This window comes from Indicator indicator, chromosome 2 (assembly GCF_027791375.1).
Source record: "Indicator indicator isolate 239-I01 chromosome 2, UM_Iind_1.1, whole genome shotgun sequence".
Taxonomy (NCBI): Eukaryota; Metazoa; Chordata; class Aves; order Piciformes; family Indicatoridae; genus Indicator; species Indicator indicator.
Window position 1 is genome coordinate 40,547,126 of NC_072011.1, and position 16,922 is coordinate 40,564,047.

Here is a 16,922-nt window from a genome sequence, read left to right on the forward strand (position 1 = left end):
CATTAGACAAGTTTTCTAGGAATAAATGACATGCAAACTCAAATTTTAAAGCTCTTTAGAAAAAGAACAAGTTTGATGTGAAAGAAAAATGTTGTACAGTATAGTAAAACATTGTGATGTGAAAGAAAAACATTGTAAAGTGTAGTAAACCTGACATCCACACATTCTGTTATTAAAGGACCTTGTAGCTTTGAGTGGTTACGTTAGTATCAAAGTATCACTCTGAAAAGTTTCATCAGTTTTTATGTCATCTAATAATTCATTTAAATTTTCGTTTCAGATGTTGATGAATGCATTCAGCACAGTGATATTTGCCATAGAGGAAACTGCATGAATACTGATGGGTCTTACAAGTGCACTTGTCCAGATGGTTTCCAGCAGATAGCAAACAGGGGATGTCAAGGTATGAAATAGCCATAAAAAAATACCTGGATCATTATTTTAAACATGCAAGTTTGTAAGCATGACTTGGGATTGGCACAGATCATTCTGTGGAAGAGAAACTGGGTTTATTTATTGTTTGTAGTACTTTTTTGCTCTTCTCGTTTTATATTCCCATCTGTAAATATATGCTGGAAAGTATTAGAATAGGCTGAAATCTCCACCCTCAAAACTTGCGAGAGAATCTATGTTAGAACTGTCAAAGTGCTGCATTTTCCCAAGTCCTGTAAACATCTAGTTTGGTAAAAACTTCTATGTTTGTGAATCAGTAATGGTAACAGAAAGAACAGTATAGTAAGCATCAAGTCTCTCAGCTCTAGAATACTTGCATTACTTTGTGGAGGATGGGTGAGGAGAAAGAGAATGTGTTATCTGAGACTGAGTCAGCATTGCCAATCCCAAAAAAAATATTCCCAGGTTTTAGTTCTGAACAATCCCAATTCCACATTGGCACAATTCCCAGTCATGCCTCACAACAACCCTTTGCCATACGTTTTTGTTTGACAAGAATCATGGTATTAAAGCTGCAAAGTGGTAACATGTTTGTGCTCTAAGTGACTGGACTTTGATTTGACTGCTCTCTCATGCACAATTTAGACTTGAACTGAGAGGCTGTGTTCCAGCTTCTGCGTTTGAAGATCCAACAGCAAATTCTCTGTGAAAATTTTGAGTGTTCTATGTGATTGCTTTCCAAGTGAGAAAAAGTTGCATTAACATACAGAAGTGCTGTATTGGGCCTTACTTTAGCAAACAAGAAGAGATCCAATGATCCCAACCTATAAATCAATTCCAGCTTTGGTTAACTATTCTTTCTGCTCCACTATGTGAAGTAGTAGCATATAGGCTTCATGTTTTAAGTGGATAAATGTAACAAAGCTGAAAGCACTTGTGAGTCAGCTAAGGGACAGACAATATAAACAGTGTGTTCAACAGAAAAATGTGTATTAAAATTGGAAATAATTTCAAGTAAGAGCACTACACCTGAGAAAGAAGACCACCAACACCAAAAAATAGCAACTTGCTGCAGAGGGGAGTGAAACTGCTTGAGAAATAGCCAGATCAGTATGGAAACAAATGGAAGGAAGGAGGAGTTGATGCAACGAATACAGACAAGTGAGAATAACAGAGCTAGACACGGCAAAAGAACATAAAGGGCTATCTTTGGCTAGCAGAATTGAAGTATGGTTGGGCTTATTTTACTCTGTTGACTACTTGTTGTTAAGCTGTTACAGAATGCAGTAGTGGAATTTCTATTTGTCAAAATGGAAATCGTTAGTATATTTTCTTGTCCTGTATTTTGTACTGGGCAAAAGTAGCAATATATGTATCATAAATGATGACTTATTTACATTTCATAGACTCATAGAATGCACTAGGTTGAAAGGGACCTCTAGAGATCATCTGGTCTAACCCCCTTGCCATAATCAGGGACATCCCCAACTAGATACTAGATCAGGTTGCTCAGAGCCCCATCAAGCCTGACCTGTCTCCAGGAATGGGGCCTCTGCCTCCCTGGGCAACTTTTTCCAGTGTTCACCCTCTTAGTAAAGAAATTTTTCCTAAGATCCAGTCTAAATCTACCCATCTCTAGCTTAAAACCATTACCCCTTGTCCTACTGCTACATGCCTTTGTAAATAGTCCCTCCCCAGTTTTCTGGTAGGCATTTCTTGTTGTACCTTTCAACAGTAGAGTGAAAATATTTTAAGCAACAGCTAAACTGAGACATTTATAAATGACTGAAAGTTAGTTCTATCATAGTTCTGGGGTAGCATGGAAAAAAGCATAACGTTTTTGAGAGAATTTACCTGGAGAGATTAAGGGCATGGTAAATGATCCCAGATGATAGGCCACTAGTGCAGAATAGTGGTGAATCTATGGTATACTGGATATGAGCAAACAATATCTTCCAATATGTCTAATTCTGTGCTGAAGTAAGAATCTCAGTCATGCTTGTAGGATAGTGGATTTCCTTCTGAGACACAGTCACTGAGAAGGATTTAGGGGTCAGAGAATGTCAGCCATTTATGAGCTTCCAGCGCAACCCCATGTCCAGTAGGGTGAATCCACTCCCCAGAAGTTTGAAAAATCAGTGTCCAGCAGGAGTAAGCAAGGTTTGCTTACCTCTATTTCACACTGATACAGCTGCTCTTGGCACGTTGTACACAGACATTTTGATGCCCACAATTCAAGGTGAGTGCTGATCAGCTAAGGAGGATGAGAGATGAACCCAAAAGAGGTAATTGGCCTGGGGGAGAATCAAATGCTTTTAAACTGTTTATTTTGTTGAAGAAAAATGACTCAGTTATAGCCTTACTACATTCACAGGAAACCATAACTGAAAGTAGAGAGCTGTAAGGAGCAAAACTGAATAGATTCCAAAAGATGAGTAACTGTGCAGTTTGCTCTTTCAGATGTGTTATACTCTGGTTCCATAATATCGTTCATCTTGTTTCCTGTCTTTTAATACATCATTCTGCCTTGCATAATCAGTTGTTTGGTTTCCAGTATTTTTCTGGCAGTTAAGACACTGACATCTTAGTCTTGAGAACAGTGTAGGTCCAGAGGAGGTACCATACTGTCCTTGTCATCACTGATCTTCCATCTTTACTGACTTTTGGAGAGCTTTGGGAACTACATCACTGGTCTGCATTTTCTCTGAGTTCAGAGAAAACTTTTTACATGTAGGTGTTGTGTGAAGTGCAGCACACTTATCTTTTCCATGTGCACCTCATACAGATTTGCAGATTGCATCAAGTTGGAAGGGACCCTTAAAGGTCATCTTGTCCAACTCCCCTGCAGTCAGCAGGTACACCTCCATTTAGACCAGGCTGCCCAGGGTCACATCAAGTGTGATCTTGAATATGTCCAGGGACAGGGCCTCAACCGCATCCCTGGGCAGCCTGTTCCAGTATTTCACTACCCTCATTGTAAAGAACTTCCTCCTTATGTCCAACCTAAATCTACCCTGCTCTGGTTTAAAACCATTGTCCCTCATCCTATTGCTACAAGCCCTTCTAAACAGTCTTTCCACAGCTTTCCTGTAGGTCCTGTCCAGATATTGAAATGTAGCTATAAGGTTTCCCCAGAGCCTTCTACTCTTCAGGCTGAACAGCCTCAATTCTTTCAGCCTGTCTTCACAGGAGAGGTGCTCCAATCATCTTTGTGGCCCTCCTGGCCCCACTCCGGCAAGTCCATGTCTTTCTTGTGTTGAGGGCCCCAGAGCTGGACACAGTACCTTAGGTGAGGTCCCACCAGACCAGAGTGGAGTGGCAGAATTACTTGATCTGCCGGCCATGCTTCTTTTGATGCAGCCCAGGATGCAATTGGCTGCAAGTGGCTCATGTCCATCTTCACATCCACCAATAACCCCGAAGTCTCCAACCCCCAAGTGCAGAGCTGTTGTCAAATTCATCATCCTGAGGACCTTGCACTTTGCCTCATTGAGCTTCATGAGATTCTCCTCAGCCTACCTCTCCATCCCCAGATACTGCCTTTCCACAAGCTGCCTCTGTCTTTTCCTCACACGTGCCGTGACTTCATGACACTGGCCTACAAGGTTTACTCACAGGACAGAAATAGTCTGTATCTAAAGAAAATTCTGCGATGGATACCATGGATCTTGAAATGATGGTGTTGAAATAATATTTCTAGTCTACAAAATTTCTGTCATCCCCCATTTTATATGGCTGTGACTGCCCAGAATTGAAGCAACAAAAGGCAAAGTTAAGAATAACAAAATTTTATATCTCTGATGATGGATGAATGAGCCACTTCTGAAAGTTTTATTTGTAAATTTGTGTTTGATCTCAGCATGATACTGAAAATTTCTCAATGGGTTTTTGTAAAGCAAAATGCAAAAGTGTGATTACAATGTGACTGGCAAGTCATGTGGAAGTGGTACCTCCTCAGTGAATGAACGCAGTCCTTTTGTTATCCAGATTAGCCACCAATCAGAAAAATTACTGTTTGAAAGGTAGTGTTTTAAAAATGCTTTCTAAGTTTGAAAAGAAAACAAACCAGTTACAGCAGGCTCCTATAGCAACCATTCTCCACCAGCAAAAAAAAGAAGATTTGGTTTTAAGTTACATAAAATCAGCCTACTGGGAAAGATGCTACTCCAGACCTGCTGGTAACACGTGGAGCCAGATGCTCAAGTTGACCAGCACACAGCAGTCAAAAAACAGTGAGACAGAGCCATCTGAGAAGTCCTCTAATGCAGAAGAAATGTTGACTAGTATGGAGCTTATACTGATACCTCAAAAATTGCTCTCATCTGCTCATCTTCATCACAGAGTGAGAGTGTGACACAGCAGGACACACTGATGCTTATACAGAGTTTAAGAATCATCCTGGAAAATTTGTTTACTCTGAAAAATGAGTCCCTTTTACATACCTATTTACATAGGTGGTAGAAATGAAAGCTGCTTTTAAGACTGGTTAAACTTAGTCTTAATATCAAGGATATGATGATTTGCAAAGCCATCAATGTCTCTGTGTTTTCAGATATCAATGAATGTGAGAGATCTGACCTCTGTTCACCACATGGGGAGTGTCTAAACACGGATGGTTCCTACCAGTGCATCTGTGAGCGGGGATTTTCTGTGTCTACAGATGGCCGAACATGTGAAGGTGAGGCAAGTTACAGTATTGCATTCCCATTGATTTGCTGTTATTGGTTGGGGGAGAAAAGTGGTCTGATTCAGTGTCTAATACCCCAAAGTTACTATTAAATCCATAATCTGCCACCTAACGGCCCTTTGTTCTGTTTCTTGTTAATGCACCGTGTGCTGTGTTGCTGTTTGAACCGTAAGAAGTATCACAGGAAATGTATAAATTGGGCAGCACCAAGGTAGTTAACAAGCTGTGGTTTACTTTTCCTGAGTTTTAACAATTTCACTATGATATTTGGATTGTGTTTTTCTCGGGGAAAAAGCAGGAATGCTAACTGAACTGTGGGAAATGATGGTGAAGGAAGGAGTGATATTCTTATGTTAAGGTATATGAAAACAGTGGGCATCTGTAATAATATAAAAACTTATTCAGAGACAGGAAATTATTTCTATCTTATAGCAAGAGTGGAAGGGAATCATCTAGTCCAACCCTACTGCCAGAGCTGTCTTGACTTTTTTTTTTTTTTAATTGTTAAAAAAAAAGATGCAGCTGAATCATCCATGCAGCAGAAGTAATTCCAGGGAGAAATTGTAGTAAAATGCTATTTGTGATAGAACTTCAGGCATTTTGAAATGGCTGAGATGGAATAAATAACACTAATTAAATCTTTGCTTGCATACACTTAATAAGCTGGCTTTAGCAATGTAAACTTAAACAGGTATTTTTTATAAAAGGTTGTAAAAGCTGCTCTGGTAATAACACTGCTGAGAAACATCCAGCAGGAGCCTAGAATTTAGGTATAAGTAGAGTTTATTGGTTATAGATGAGAATATATCCTGTTTCTAATGGTGTGCACACACTTGTTAGTGATGCTACTCTCATGCCCTGATTTTAAAATAGGTGACTTAGGCTCAATGATACCAAGAATGGTTTTGTGTAGTCCATGCTGTTGCCAGAGAAAAAAAAATCCCTTAACTGGATGAAGTATGGCTGTTCTTATGGATAGGAGAACTGTTTGAGACAAGAAGCTTTGTGGGAAAAATTCAGAAGGGGAAAAAGTTACATGGTAGTAGTTCAACAGAATGCATGCAGATAAGGACTGAGCAGATGATAGCTCACTGTTAAAACCTATGAGTAGTGAATCCAAGAAGTAAGCAAGCTGCTCCCTCCAGAGTTACAGGCCAGTAAATCCCAATGTGATTGGTTTTCATGGGCCCCCCCTCTTCTCATAGCTCTCTTGGCAACAGTGAAAATGTTCTTTCTTCAGTGCAAGAGATCTGTTGAAACTTCTCACTGTTGCACTTACTCCTTCTTTTATCAGAGGAAAAACAGCATCACAGTCTTATTACTTGAGGCAACATACAACCTGCCATAGAGTTAGTGATACAATAGCTAATGAAATGAAATACACTGCTGGCAAGAATAGTTATGCTGATGTAAGAGAATAAGTGTTGTATATTTAGATATAGCAGGACATCAAACATGCTATTTGTGTTTTGATTATTATTGATAACAAAAAAAGAATTCTGCAGTGCTTTTTTCTTTGTAAACCCTTACTTTATTTTGTAATCATGGCTTAAGTTTTAAAGAAACATTCTGTTACTGCCAAGATAAAAGACTAGTCAAGTAGGCTAGAAAGAATGAATAACTCCAGTGACTGATGGGCAGGGCAGTCTTTTGCCATTTCAGTTAATGAGGATAATTCCAAAGCACATTCATGGACCCTTTTGGCAGCATGTATACATTTCCTGCAGTGTTTAGGAAGGATATGGTTAAATATCTCTGCAAGAAAAGTAGTAGCAGGTGTTTTGCCTCACTGTTGAGCATAGCCAGGAAAAAAAAGAAAGTGGTCAGAGAAGAATGCAGCCTGCTCTTTAGTAGAAACCAAACTCTTTATTCCAAAGTAACGTTAGAAGAAATCTAATTAATCTTGTGAAATCAAACTCTCAGAATTAAAAAAAAAAAAAAAAAGGCACAACTTTAAAAAAGATAAATTGGTGGCATCTGATTTTAGGGGGTGTACCAGAAACAATGAGCCCCTCTCTCTGGGTCTCTGACAGTTAATGAAGCATCACATTTCCTAGGGAAGGGTTACTGTCACGTATGATGAAGAAATACAAAGTTAATCTCCACTAGAACAAAAAAGACAAACTTTAACTAAATAGAAAAAGATGAAATCACAAGATCTTATTTCCAGGATTGTGAGTGATTTTAGATGAAGAATAAAACAAGAAGTGCAAAACCAGCTGAGCATGCTTCACAAGTAATTGGTGGTGTGTATGGAATACAGATCAGACTTTATATTCAGCACTTGGAAAAGTATTTTAATAATTTGGCAAAGCAAGGGTACTTCTAGTCTTCTGAGCAGCAGCAGCTCCTTTTCTGCCACAATTAGTTTATTCATTGTGTCGTTTTAATAAAAACAATTCTAGAATTGAAAAATATAATTTGAAGGGAGGACGATGGCATCAGTGTTAGTATTTGTAGTGGTGTGAGCTTCATGCAAAAAAGCAAGACAAAACAAAGGGGCTAAAAGCAAAAGGAATGTGTGACATTCCAAATACTGAGAAAGGATGTGGCTTCCAGTCTCAAGAGCTACTGTTCTTTACACTGGGTGCCTCTGTGAATTTACTTCTAGTTTAGTGAGAGTAACTGTTTCTACCATCAGAGAAAGAACCTGAGGAAATTCTGCTGGATTCAGATGCCTCTCAGTACCTGGGGAGCAGATTTTCCATATCTCCAGACTGGTTTTGTATGAGTTTGACTAATTTTTTTTGAGAAGTCAGAAACAACAACATAAAACATTTAAGAACCTCTTGTGGTTCAGTTCTGGTATGGAGTTTTTCTGACCATTGGCCAACATAAACCGAACAGCTGTGGAGACTCTGCCTTCTTCCAAGGTGCAGACGAACTTTTGTTGTAGCCGTGACATTCCACTGCTGCCTGGCCCCAGGCTCAGCAATTTGCCTGTGCCAAGCTCTCTGAACAGGAGGCTCTCGGAGTGCTCGCTAGCTTCATGTCAGCTTCTCTGGGGTTCCTGTAAAGGCAGCTTCACTCAGTTGGCTGCTAGTCAACTTGGGAAAAGCTCAAGTCAGAGGTTCTCTAATGCTTAAGTGAATACCCTACCAGAGAGTAGGTATTTGCTGTGATTGCACATTACAGCCACAATTCTGCCCACGTTTAGGAAAGACAAGTCAGGGGAAAAGGTACTGTAAATGTAAAACTCCTTTTGGGGCAGAGTATTATCTATTGTATGGAGTAAATTTTATGCAATAGACAACTTCAGAGCTTCACCAATTAAGAAAGCTCAGGCTTCTGCCAAACATAGATTCAAGTATTCATCTGCAGAATGTTCCTCTGCAATCTACCTTCATATTTCACAGTGAGTAATCACAGACTTCACCAGCCTTCTCATATTTTCTTGCAGAGATGTTTTAGAGGACCAATTACTTCTTATCTGAATGCCAGTTAGCAAAGTGAGAACACAAAGGGAGAAAAAAAGAAGCTCTTTCTTACCCACGTCGTTGCAATGTTGAAGTGACCATCCAGCATCGTTGCCTCTAGATGGCCAAAGTCTCTATTCATATACTCACTTTTCTAATTTTCTCATGACAACAGTTTTTATGTATGGTGTCATGGGTGACCCTGGAAGGCTCAGAATCAGAGCTCTGTTCCCCTAAGTACTGTATGGAACTGTCTTAGGAAATAGTTCCTCTTCCAGAGACTTTGCCATGTAATGAGATTTCAGTGAGATTTCAATATCACACCTGAGGTTAAGTATGCCTTCATCTTGTTCAGGTTGGCAGAAAACAGGAACACAATGTTGAGTTGAATAGGAATGTGCTTGAGCACACACGTTTGCCTTTCCTTAGATCCTGATGATGTTAGATCAAAGGACTTTTGATTAAAGCAGGCAGCACTGAGTCATGCATTCTGAAACAGGTTGTAATTACAGAGAATTGTTTGAGTCGTTGTGCAGATAAAGAATATATTAGTTTCATATTTAGTTTTTCTCCTGCTTTGTCTCTATACAGCAAGAGGATCACCATTTACAAGCCTCATACATTACAGGGTGATTAAAGAAACAAATGCCCTTTCTGGCTGTAAAGCAGGAGTTCTTTTAGTGAGCTGTCTAGACAAGGAAAAATATTTGGTGCTTGGATCTTCTCTTTAATTTCCCATACACTGAAATATCCAGTCATGTTCAGACTCTGCTCTTTAAAAACAAAACCATCTTCTGTGCCTGTATTATATACTAACTTAGGAGACTTGCCTTAATCACAGGTTTTGTTTCTGCAGATTTTTAGTCAATGACCTTAATTTACCTTTGGAGAACCAGCTGCACAATCCCTTCTCCTGTTTCCTTTAACACATGAAGTAAGAGAAATATTGTCATTTAGGTAGTTCTAAAATCCCCAGTTGTAGTTTCTTCTGTCTAGGATTTTAACTGAGCAATTGTCCTGTGGCTCAGGAACTGCTACTATTAAACTATAGTTGGCCACTGAAATAAACCCACTGCATTATTGTCTGTTGTCTTAAATTCCTGTGGGTCAATCCACAGGAGTAAACCTGTGGGTTTACTCACATTGAGTTACTTTTCTTAACAGGTGTCCAAATAAGAGATAAGAGTATTCAGAGTTTTTTGACCAGATATGTGAAACTCTGATGATCATGTGGCACTAAATATTAAAATACGTTATGCAGGTGTAGTGCACCAGGAGGGAACAGAAAAATACAACCACAAATTTGTATCTTCTTCCTCCTAGTAACTCCATATGCATCTATGCAGTCATTATGGTAACTGGAAAAGAAAAGAGTATCAAAGATAATATTTGACTTTTCACCTTTGACAGTGTCATCAATACTCTTACTCTTTTAACTGAATTAATTCTGCTAGAGAGGGATTGTGGTAGATTTTAATGAATTCAGTATGCAGAAACCATTCAGTTTTTCATATTCCTGAAGAATAGGCATGCTAGCTATTGTGTATTCTTTGACAAATGCAGATAACCTTTTACCTTCAGTAATGCCTTCAGTATTTTCCCTTCATTTAATAAATCACTATATAGAGACCTTTAAAACCTTTGTTGACCAAACTAACCAACCAAATAAATTATTCTGCAAGGAATATTTTTACATTAATTAGTTATATGTGTCTCCTAGATTTCGATGTACATAAGACATACAGGTTTTGCGCTGATTTTGTATTTTAGCTGAAGGGTGTTGGATCAGTTCAGTAGCAGAGGTGAGTTTTCTATCACTTAAACACCCTAAAGCGAAATCAGATGCCTTTCTGAAAAAGATGTTAAAATTCCAGAGTTTAGTCCATTGGTGCATAAACTGCCAGGCAGTTTTTAATCTATGTAAGAGGATGTAGATAGTCTCTTCCAGCCTTAAAATCCATATGTGATTCTAAACCTGTTCAAACCCCAAGCCCAGCACATAGGAAAACCTGATCTTCAGTACTCCCCACACACAGAAGTGTGTGTGAATGAATCTGAGCAGTTAGGGAGCAGGAGGGCAGCACAACAGTAACTTGGGTGGATGGTAATGATGTGCTGCTTTATGGCTTGGGGAGCTGTGACCATGTGACTGTTTTACGAGCAGGAATTCCCTTTGGGCTGAGCATGACACAAAATTTAAAGTTAAAATATCCTTGCTGAGTGAACACTCTTAGGAGAAGAATGAGGTGCATTTTTGCATTTTTGCTGAGTTCTCTAGGCCTTGTTTGACACAGCTGTAAGAGCTGAAGGAGTAGACAGGACTACGTTTGAGCCCTAATCTCTCCTTTCAGAAAGACACCAAGCAGCAGTGCTGCTCATCTGTTCAGAGAAGCCCTCTCTCTGTGGCAGTGCAGGATTCAATCCCACCAACTCAGTGGGTGCCTACAGCCCTCACTGGAGGTAGGCTTCATTGCAGAAAGATGTACTCTAATGCACAGAAATAAAAATAGTAGCTAGCACCCAGGTAACTCAAAAGCTAATCTTTATTATTTAAAATGTAATTACCTCTGAGGCACATTGCAGAAGACAATTCCAAGTGGACAGCAACCTTACTTAACACCCATAGTGGTTTCTAGGAAAGAAATATAGTAATAATTTCTCTGCTTCAAACTGCAGAGGAATTTAGAAGGCAGAAGGTACTAATCCTGATATCCTAGCAGGTTTCAAGTTTCAGTTAATGTTGTTGTTCCTGAAAAACACACCATGACATCTTTAATGACCACAGATGGCCAGAGCCTTGGATTTAGGTCTTACTTTGGGTGACAATAAAAATAATGCATTCCTAGCACTTGCAATATGCTTACAAAAATAAAGTACGTTCTGCCACAGTCAGCCCTTCTTCATTATAGATTGTTGGGCAGCTGAGTCAAAGAACAGACTTACTCATGCAAGTCACTCTTACTTGTAAAGCTAGCAAACCACAAAAGGGAACTATAAATAAAAGGGCCAGTACATAAAGCATGCAAGCATTGTGATTACTTTGCTGACCTGATTGAGATTATTCACGTGTGTAAATTTACAAGATTAAAGACACAAGGCTCAGTACACAAATATTTACCACTTATCATGAAATTCCCTTCTATGTCAAGAGCCAGAATGAGATCTGTGCAGCACTTCTGCACAATGGATGCAGCCCTACCCTTGAACTCTTCCTGTAGTCATAGTGGGTTCAGTTTCACACACATTGTTGACTGTCCAATGCTACTGCACTGGCAGAAGCTGTAAGTCAGCCAAAGAGATGGTTATATTTAAGCTACAACTTGCTCTGTGGTATGTAGCATCACACCACAATTGGCAGGTTTCATGATACAGATGGGAAACAGTTGGCCAAAACTGTTGTCTGACATAAGCTATTTCTGGCAAAGTAAACATTGAAACAATTTCTTACATTGTACATGTGCTTACACATCTTGTCCTTTGTGTTTTCTTCCCAATGTATAGAGCGATGTTGCTGCATCTGTCTGGCCCATGTGTTTTTCTGCATGCTTCATGAATGCCTGCCTTTGACCATCACACAGCCTCTGATGTTAAAATTCTTTCTTGCAGATGCTGATGAATGTGCCAATGGCACAGTATGTGGCAATCATGGGTTCTGTGAAAACATGGATGGCTCTTACCGCTGCCTCTGTTACCAAGGGTATCAGGACACACAGGATGGGCAAGGTTGTACAGGTGAGTTCTTAGGTGCAAGTAGTCATTTCTACAAGACTCTGGTAAGCAAGCAGCAGCATGTGAGCAAACTGCATTTCTTCACAAGAACATTTTTGGGTTTCATCATTTTTTATTGAAGTTGTATCACTTACTAGTAAAATAAGGTTGAGGTGTGCATTACTTTCTGAACTTGATGCCAGAAGGAAACTCAGCTGTGTGTCTGTTTAATGAGAGCCTGTTAGGACTGAATGGAAATCAACATTTTATCTCTCTAAAAGAAAACAAACCCCACTATGTCTGCATGTCAGGACTATTCACAAATACAAATCATAATAGAATTTAATACTTCAGCCCATTTAAATGCAACATCTGTTTAGTCTCTTAGCTGCAGAGCCAGAACTCTGTGCTACCCCCTACAGGAACTAACGCCTGGCATGCGGTACAGCCAGTCTGACTTCGGTGGTGTACCTCCCTAGACATATCCTATTTGAACAGATTTTAACACTGGCTTGGAGCTCCAGGAAAGACACCTATCACCATGAAAAGATGTGAGATTTTTGTAGATGTGTAAATTCTGCACATATATTTTGTGAGTAATAGGTTTCCAGATCTGCTGTTACAAGTGATAGTTGGACCTGAGAACTGTCTGAGGCAGCACAAATTTCTAATATAAAATTAAGACCAGATCAAGAACAGGTATTCGTTAAGCAATTTCTTCAAGCCAGATTCAGGATGAAACACACACACTGGGAACACAGACCTAAATGGAGGAGGAGTTAAAATTAGAGTTTCTATGTGTTTTCTAATATATTAAATAGTTTTATTACAAAATACTTTATGCCACTTGGCATTTACTTTGCAACATACCAATGCATATTATTTGAATATAGTGACTTTTCACAGATGAAAACAAACAAAGCAAAGAAAGAAAGGAAAAAAGAAAAAGGGCAAAAAAAGGCAAATGCTAGTGTGAAATTGAATTTAATTTTGACTTAGCAGTGAAGCAATTCTGCACCATAAAATAATGCTTTTTTTTTTCTTATATACACCGTGTAATATAAAATGCCCTTATAGTTTTTATGCTAGTTATCTACCAAAACAACTTTAGGAGAAAGTAAATCTCTTCAGTTCCTGGCTGGGCAAGGAATTTTATGATAAGGATCAATCAAAAAGATGAAGAAAAAATGTAAGCATTTTAAAAGTGCAGAGCAAACAGTAAATTAAAATACATGTTTATATTAAAATACACAAACATCAGCATTCAGTCATATGTCTGTTTTTTCATTCTTGATAAATAAGAGTTAAAAAGGATAAAATGTCTCACAAGTTATACTTTAGACCATAGTCAATTATAGACATTTCTGAATTGTGATACATGAATTACAATACTCAGATTCTGTAATTAGTAGGCCAAGTAGATTGTCAAATATAAACTTTAACAACTGAAAAGAAGATAAGTGATCCTGACAGTACTTGGTAACCCTTGTTTAAACAGCAGACAACTCTTCCATCGATCAAAAAAGCATTTCAGGGTAGACTAGTTACCAGGTTAGAAATACGTGGGGGCTTGGGGGAGAGAAGATTTGCAGTGTTCAGCAGGGACTCCCTTTGTGACACAGGCATAACCCTTGTGGGTTCCAGAGCAGCCTATGAGGCTGTGCATACAAGATGCACATGGTGACAGTGGAGCTGAGGCATTTATTTTTCAGTGGATGTTTGCAAGGAAAATAGGATTTTGAGGAGAAAGGGGAATTATTTTATAGTGCAGTCTGAATCACACTGAAACCTGCTCATTTTGCTCCTTGAGTTCACTGGAATTTTGATAACAAAGAAAATAATTGAGTCTGAATCTCATATGCCAAGAAGAGTGTACAAATAAAAGCAAGTGTTTAAAAATTAGAAATTCATACCACCCTGAAAAAAAAAACAATGTGAAAATCAGTGACTGAGTATTTATGAATCCACTTAGGTATTAGTGAGTTTTTAATCCTTCCTCAGAGATCACATCTATAATCTGGCAGACAATATTGGCACAGATACAGCAGGTAAAAGAACTAACTAATGGGTCTGAATTGATTTATGTTTGGGATTTTTTCCCCAGATGTGAATGAATGTGAAATGCTGAGTGGAGTATGTGGTGAAGCTCTCTGTGAAAATGTCGATGGTTCTTTCCTGTGCCTGTGCTCTGATGAGAACCAGGAATATGATCCAATGACCGGACAGTGTCGCTTCCGTACCTCACCAGGTAAGATGCCAGCAGGTTTCTGTGTGCTTGGCATGATTTCCACTGTGTATGTAACCAATTGAAAGGTAAAGTTCAATTAAATGCTGGTATTGCATTAGCTACAACAGAAAAATTTTAAACTTTGTTGTTTTGAAAGTACGTGCTTGAGAGGAGACATTTCTAGGATGGAGTACATTACAGAAACACCTCCTAAATTTTATACGTCAACAGACTTGGCAGTAATCATGAAGAGTAACTGCAGTTAAGAGTAAACAATCACTTGTTTGCTGTACTCTTAACAACAAAATGTGATATGGAATTAAGTCTGTGGCCCAAAAGGTTTTATTTTTTGTCCACATTTTTGCAAACATGCACTTGTATGCTCAGACAATGCTTAAAGGAACATGTAGTTAAAACCTAAATGTGTATATAACAGTGTCCTCTAAACATTAGCTAGTACAAACACAATTCTTCAGAAAAAGTAGTTAGGAAAGCAAAAAACCAAATCACAATTCTTGTCAGTCTGTTTGAGTGCTCTTGCCTATTTTGCTCCATCTTTCATCCTGTTGTTTTTGATAGTCCATTGTATTGGATTTATGAGTGTTTGTTGTCAGTTGTTTGGGTGTTGCAAATACTACTGGAAATTCACTCATTGAGTTTAGAATTCTTAAAGTTACCTCCACATTTCTGCACTGATCCAGTTTGGAGAAAGGAAAGCCTAACAATATGGAGCAACAGAGTACAAGGAACAAAGGGATTTACTTGCACAGCTCTTTTTCCCCCCTCTGTAATGTAATTCTTGGTATTTTTCTTAGCTTGTTTGTACACTGCAGGCTGATCTAACCGGCTCTGGTGCCAGGATGCAGACTCTACAACCTACAAGACTGGCTGTTTTTTCCTATCAGAGAAAACAGACGTGTAAACAGACTTGAAATATCTGTGACCTAATTGTAACAAGTTTTTAGATCACTGAATGTAGCACTCAGCAGCATTTAAGAAGTTGCCTGTGAAGTATCATTAACAGCTCACTGATAAACTGAAACCTTGGCAAAATCTTGTGAGAAAGATTCAGGCTTACAGAGGCTTGGTTTTGAAGGAGTGGAAAAAAGTTAAGATGACTGAAGCAGCAGAACAATGCCCAAGTGTACTGTCTCCATTCTTTTTGCAAGGAAAAATACTGCAGTACCTTTCCACCACGAAGCAGATTAGCTTACATACCTTCTGATGATAGCTGAAGTAGCAGCATTTCAGTTTCTTCCATGAATTTATGGAAGATTATTTATATTATCCAGATATGCAGGAGGTGCAAATGCCATCTTTGTTTTGGTATTGTGAGAAGGTAGTATGTGAAAGAATTCAGTTGCTGGTCAAAACAAAACCAAAGCTAAAGAAGTAGCAAAGGACCTGAGCCTGTGTAAAATGAAGTCAAAGTCCAAGGAGCATACAGAGACATACCCAAACATAGTTTTGGGGAGGGAAGAGATGAAAAACCCCACGTGACCAATTGCACTGTCAACAAATACTCCTCTGCCATTACTAACTCCATGTTGTTACCAGTGAACATAGCTTTACTGTAATCAGTTTGGAAAGAAGCCATTCTTCCTTCCCCTACAGCCTTCCCTGGACCCTAATAAAATGCACTTCATCATTAAGTCTTCTCTAATTAGGTCATAATGAGGAAGATCTGACACTGGAGACCAGAATACATACAAATTGGGATCCAGTGAAATGTACTTTATACTGTATGCTCTTGAACAGCAAACAGTGGCACTGGCACTCATTGCTATAGAAGCCAACTCTCTCCAGCTTTGCAGCAAGGTGGTGGAGACTGGGCCATGCCTCCCTGAGCTTTATCAGGGCACTCCCATTCTCACACCATCTGCCAAATGCCAGGTCCTGCACTTGGGTCACAACAACCTCAAGCAATGCTACAGGCTTGGGGAAGTGTGGCTAGAAAGCTGTCTGGCAGAAAGGGACCTGGGGGGTTCTAATTGACAAGCAACTGATATGATCAAGCAGTGTGCCCAGGTGGCCAAGAAAGCCGATGGCATCCTGGCTTGTATCAGAAATGCTGTGTCCAGCAGGAGTAGGGAGGTGATTGTCCCCTTGTACTCCACTCTGATGAGGCCACACCTCGAGTATTGTGTTCAGTTTTGGGCATCTCAATATGAGAGAGATGTGGAGGTGCTGGAGCAAGTGCAGAGGAGGGCAATGAAGCTGTGAAGGGCCTGGAGAATAAATCTTGTGAGGAGCAACTGAAGGAGCTGAGGCTGTTTAGTTTGAAAAAGAGGAAGCTGAGGGGAGACCTCATTGCTGTCTACAACTACCTGAAAGGATGTTGTGGAGAGGCTGATGCTGGTCTCTTCTCATAGGTAATTAATGATAGAACAAGAGGGAACAGCCTCAAGCTATGACTGGGTAGGTTTAGACTGGACATTAGGAAAAACTTTTGCACAGAGTGGTCAGGCATTGGAATGGGCTGCCCAGGGAG

General features: G+C 39.3%; 1 protein-coding gene across 1 annotated transcript in view; it reads left to right on the plus strand.

Annotated features, from left to right (window-relative positions):
* The window catches only part of LTBP1 (latent transforming growth factor beta binding protein 1), a 191,475-nt gene that overhangs the window by 143,036 nt on the left and 31,517 nt on the right, over positions 1–16,922 (plus strand). Inside the window, exons 22-25 of the mRNA XM_054398281.1 lie at positions 281–403; positions 4,946–5,071; positions 12,103–12,228; positions 14,309–14,452. Coding sequence (XP_054254256.1) covers positions 281–403; positions 4,946–5,071; positions 12,103–12,228; positions 14,309–14,452 — 519 coding nt within the window. The remainder of the gene's footprint in view (positions 1–280; positions 404–4,945; positions 5,072–12,102; positions 12,229–14,308; positions 14,453–16,922) is intronic.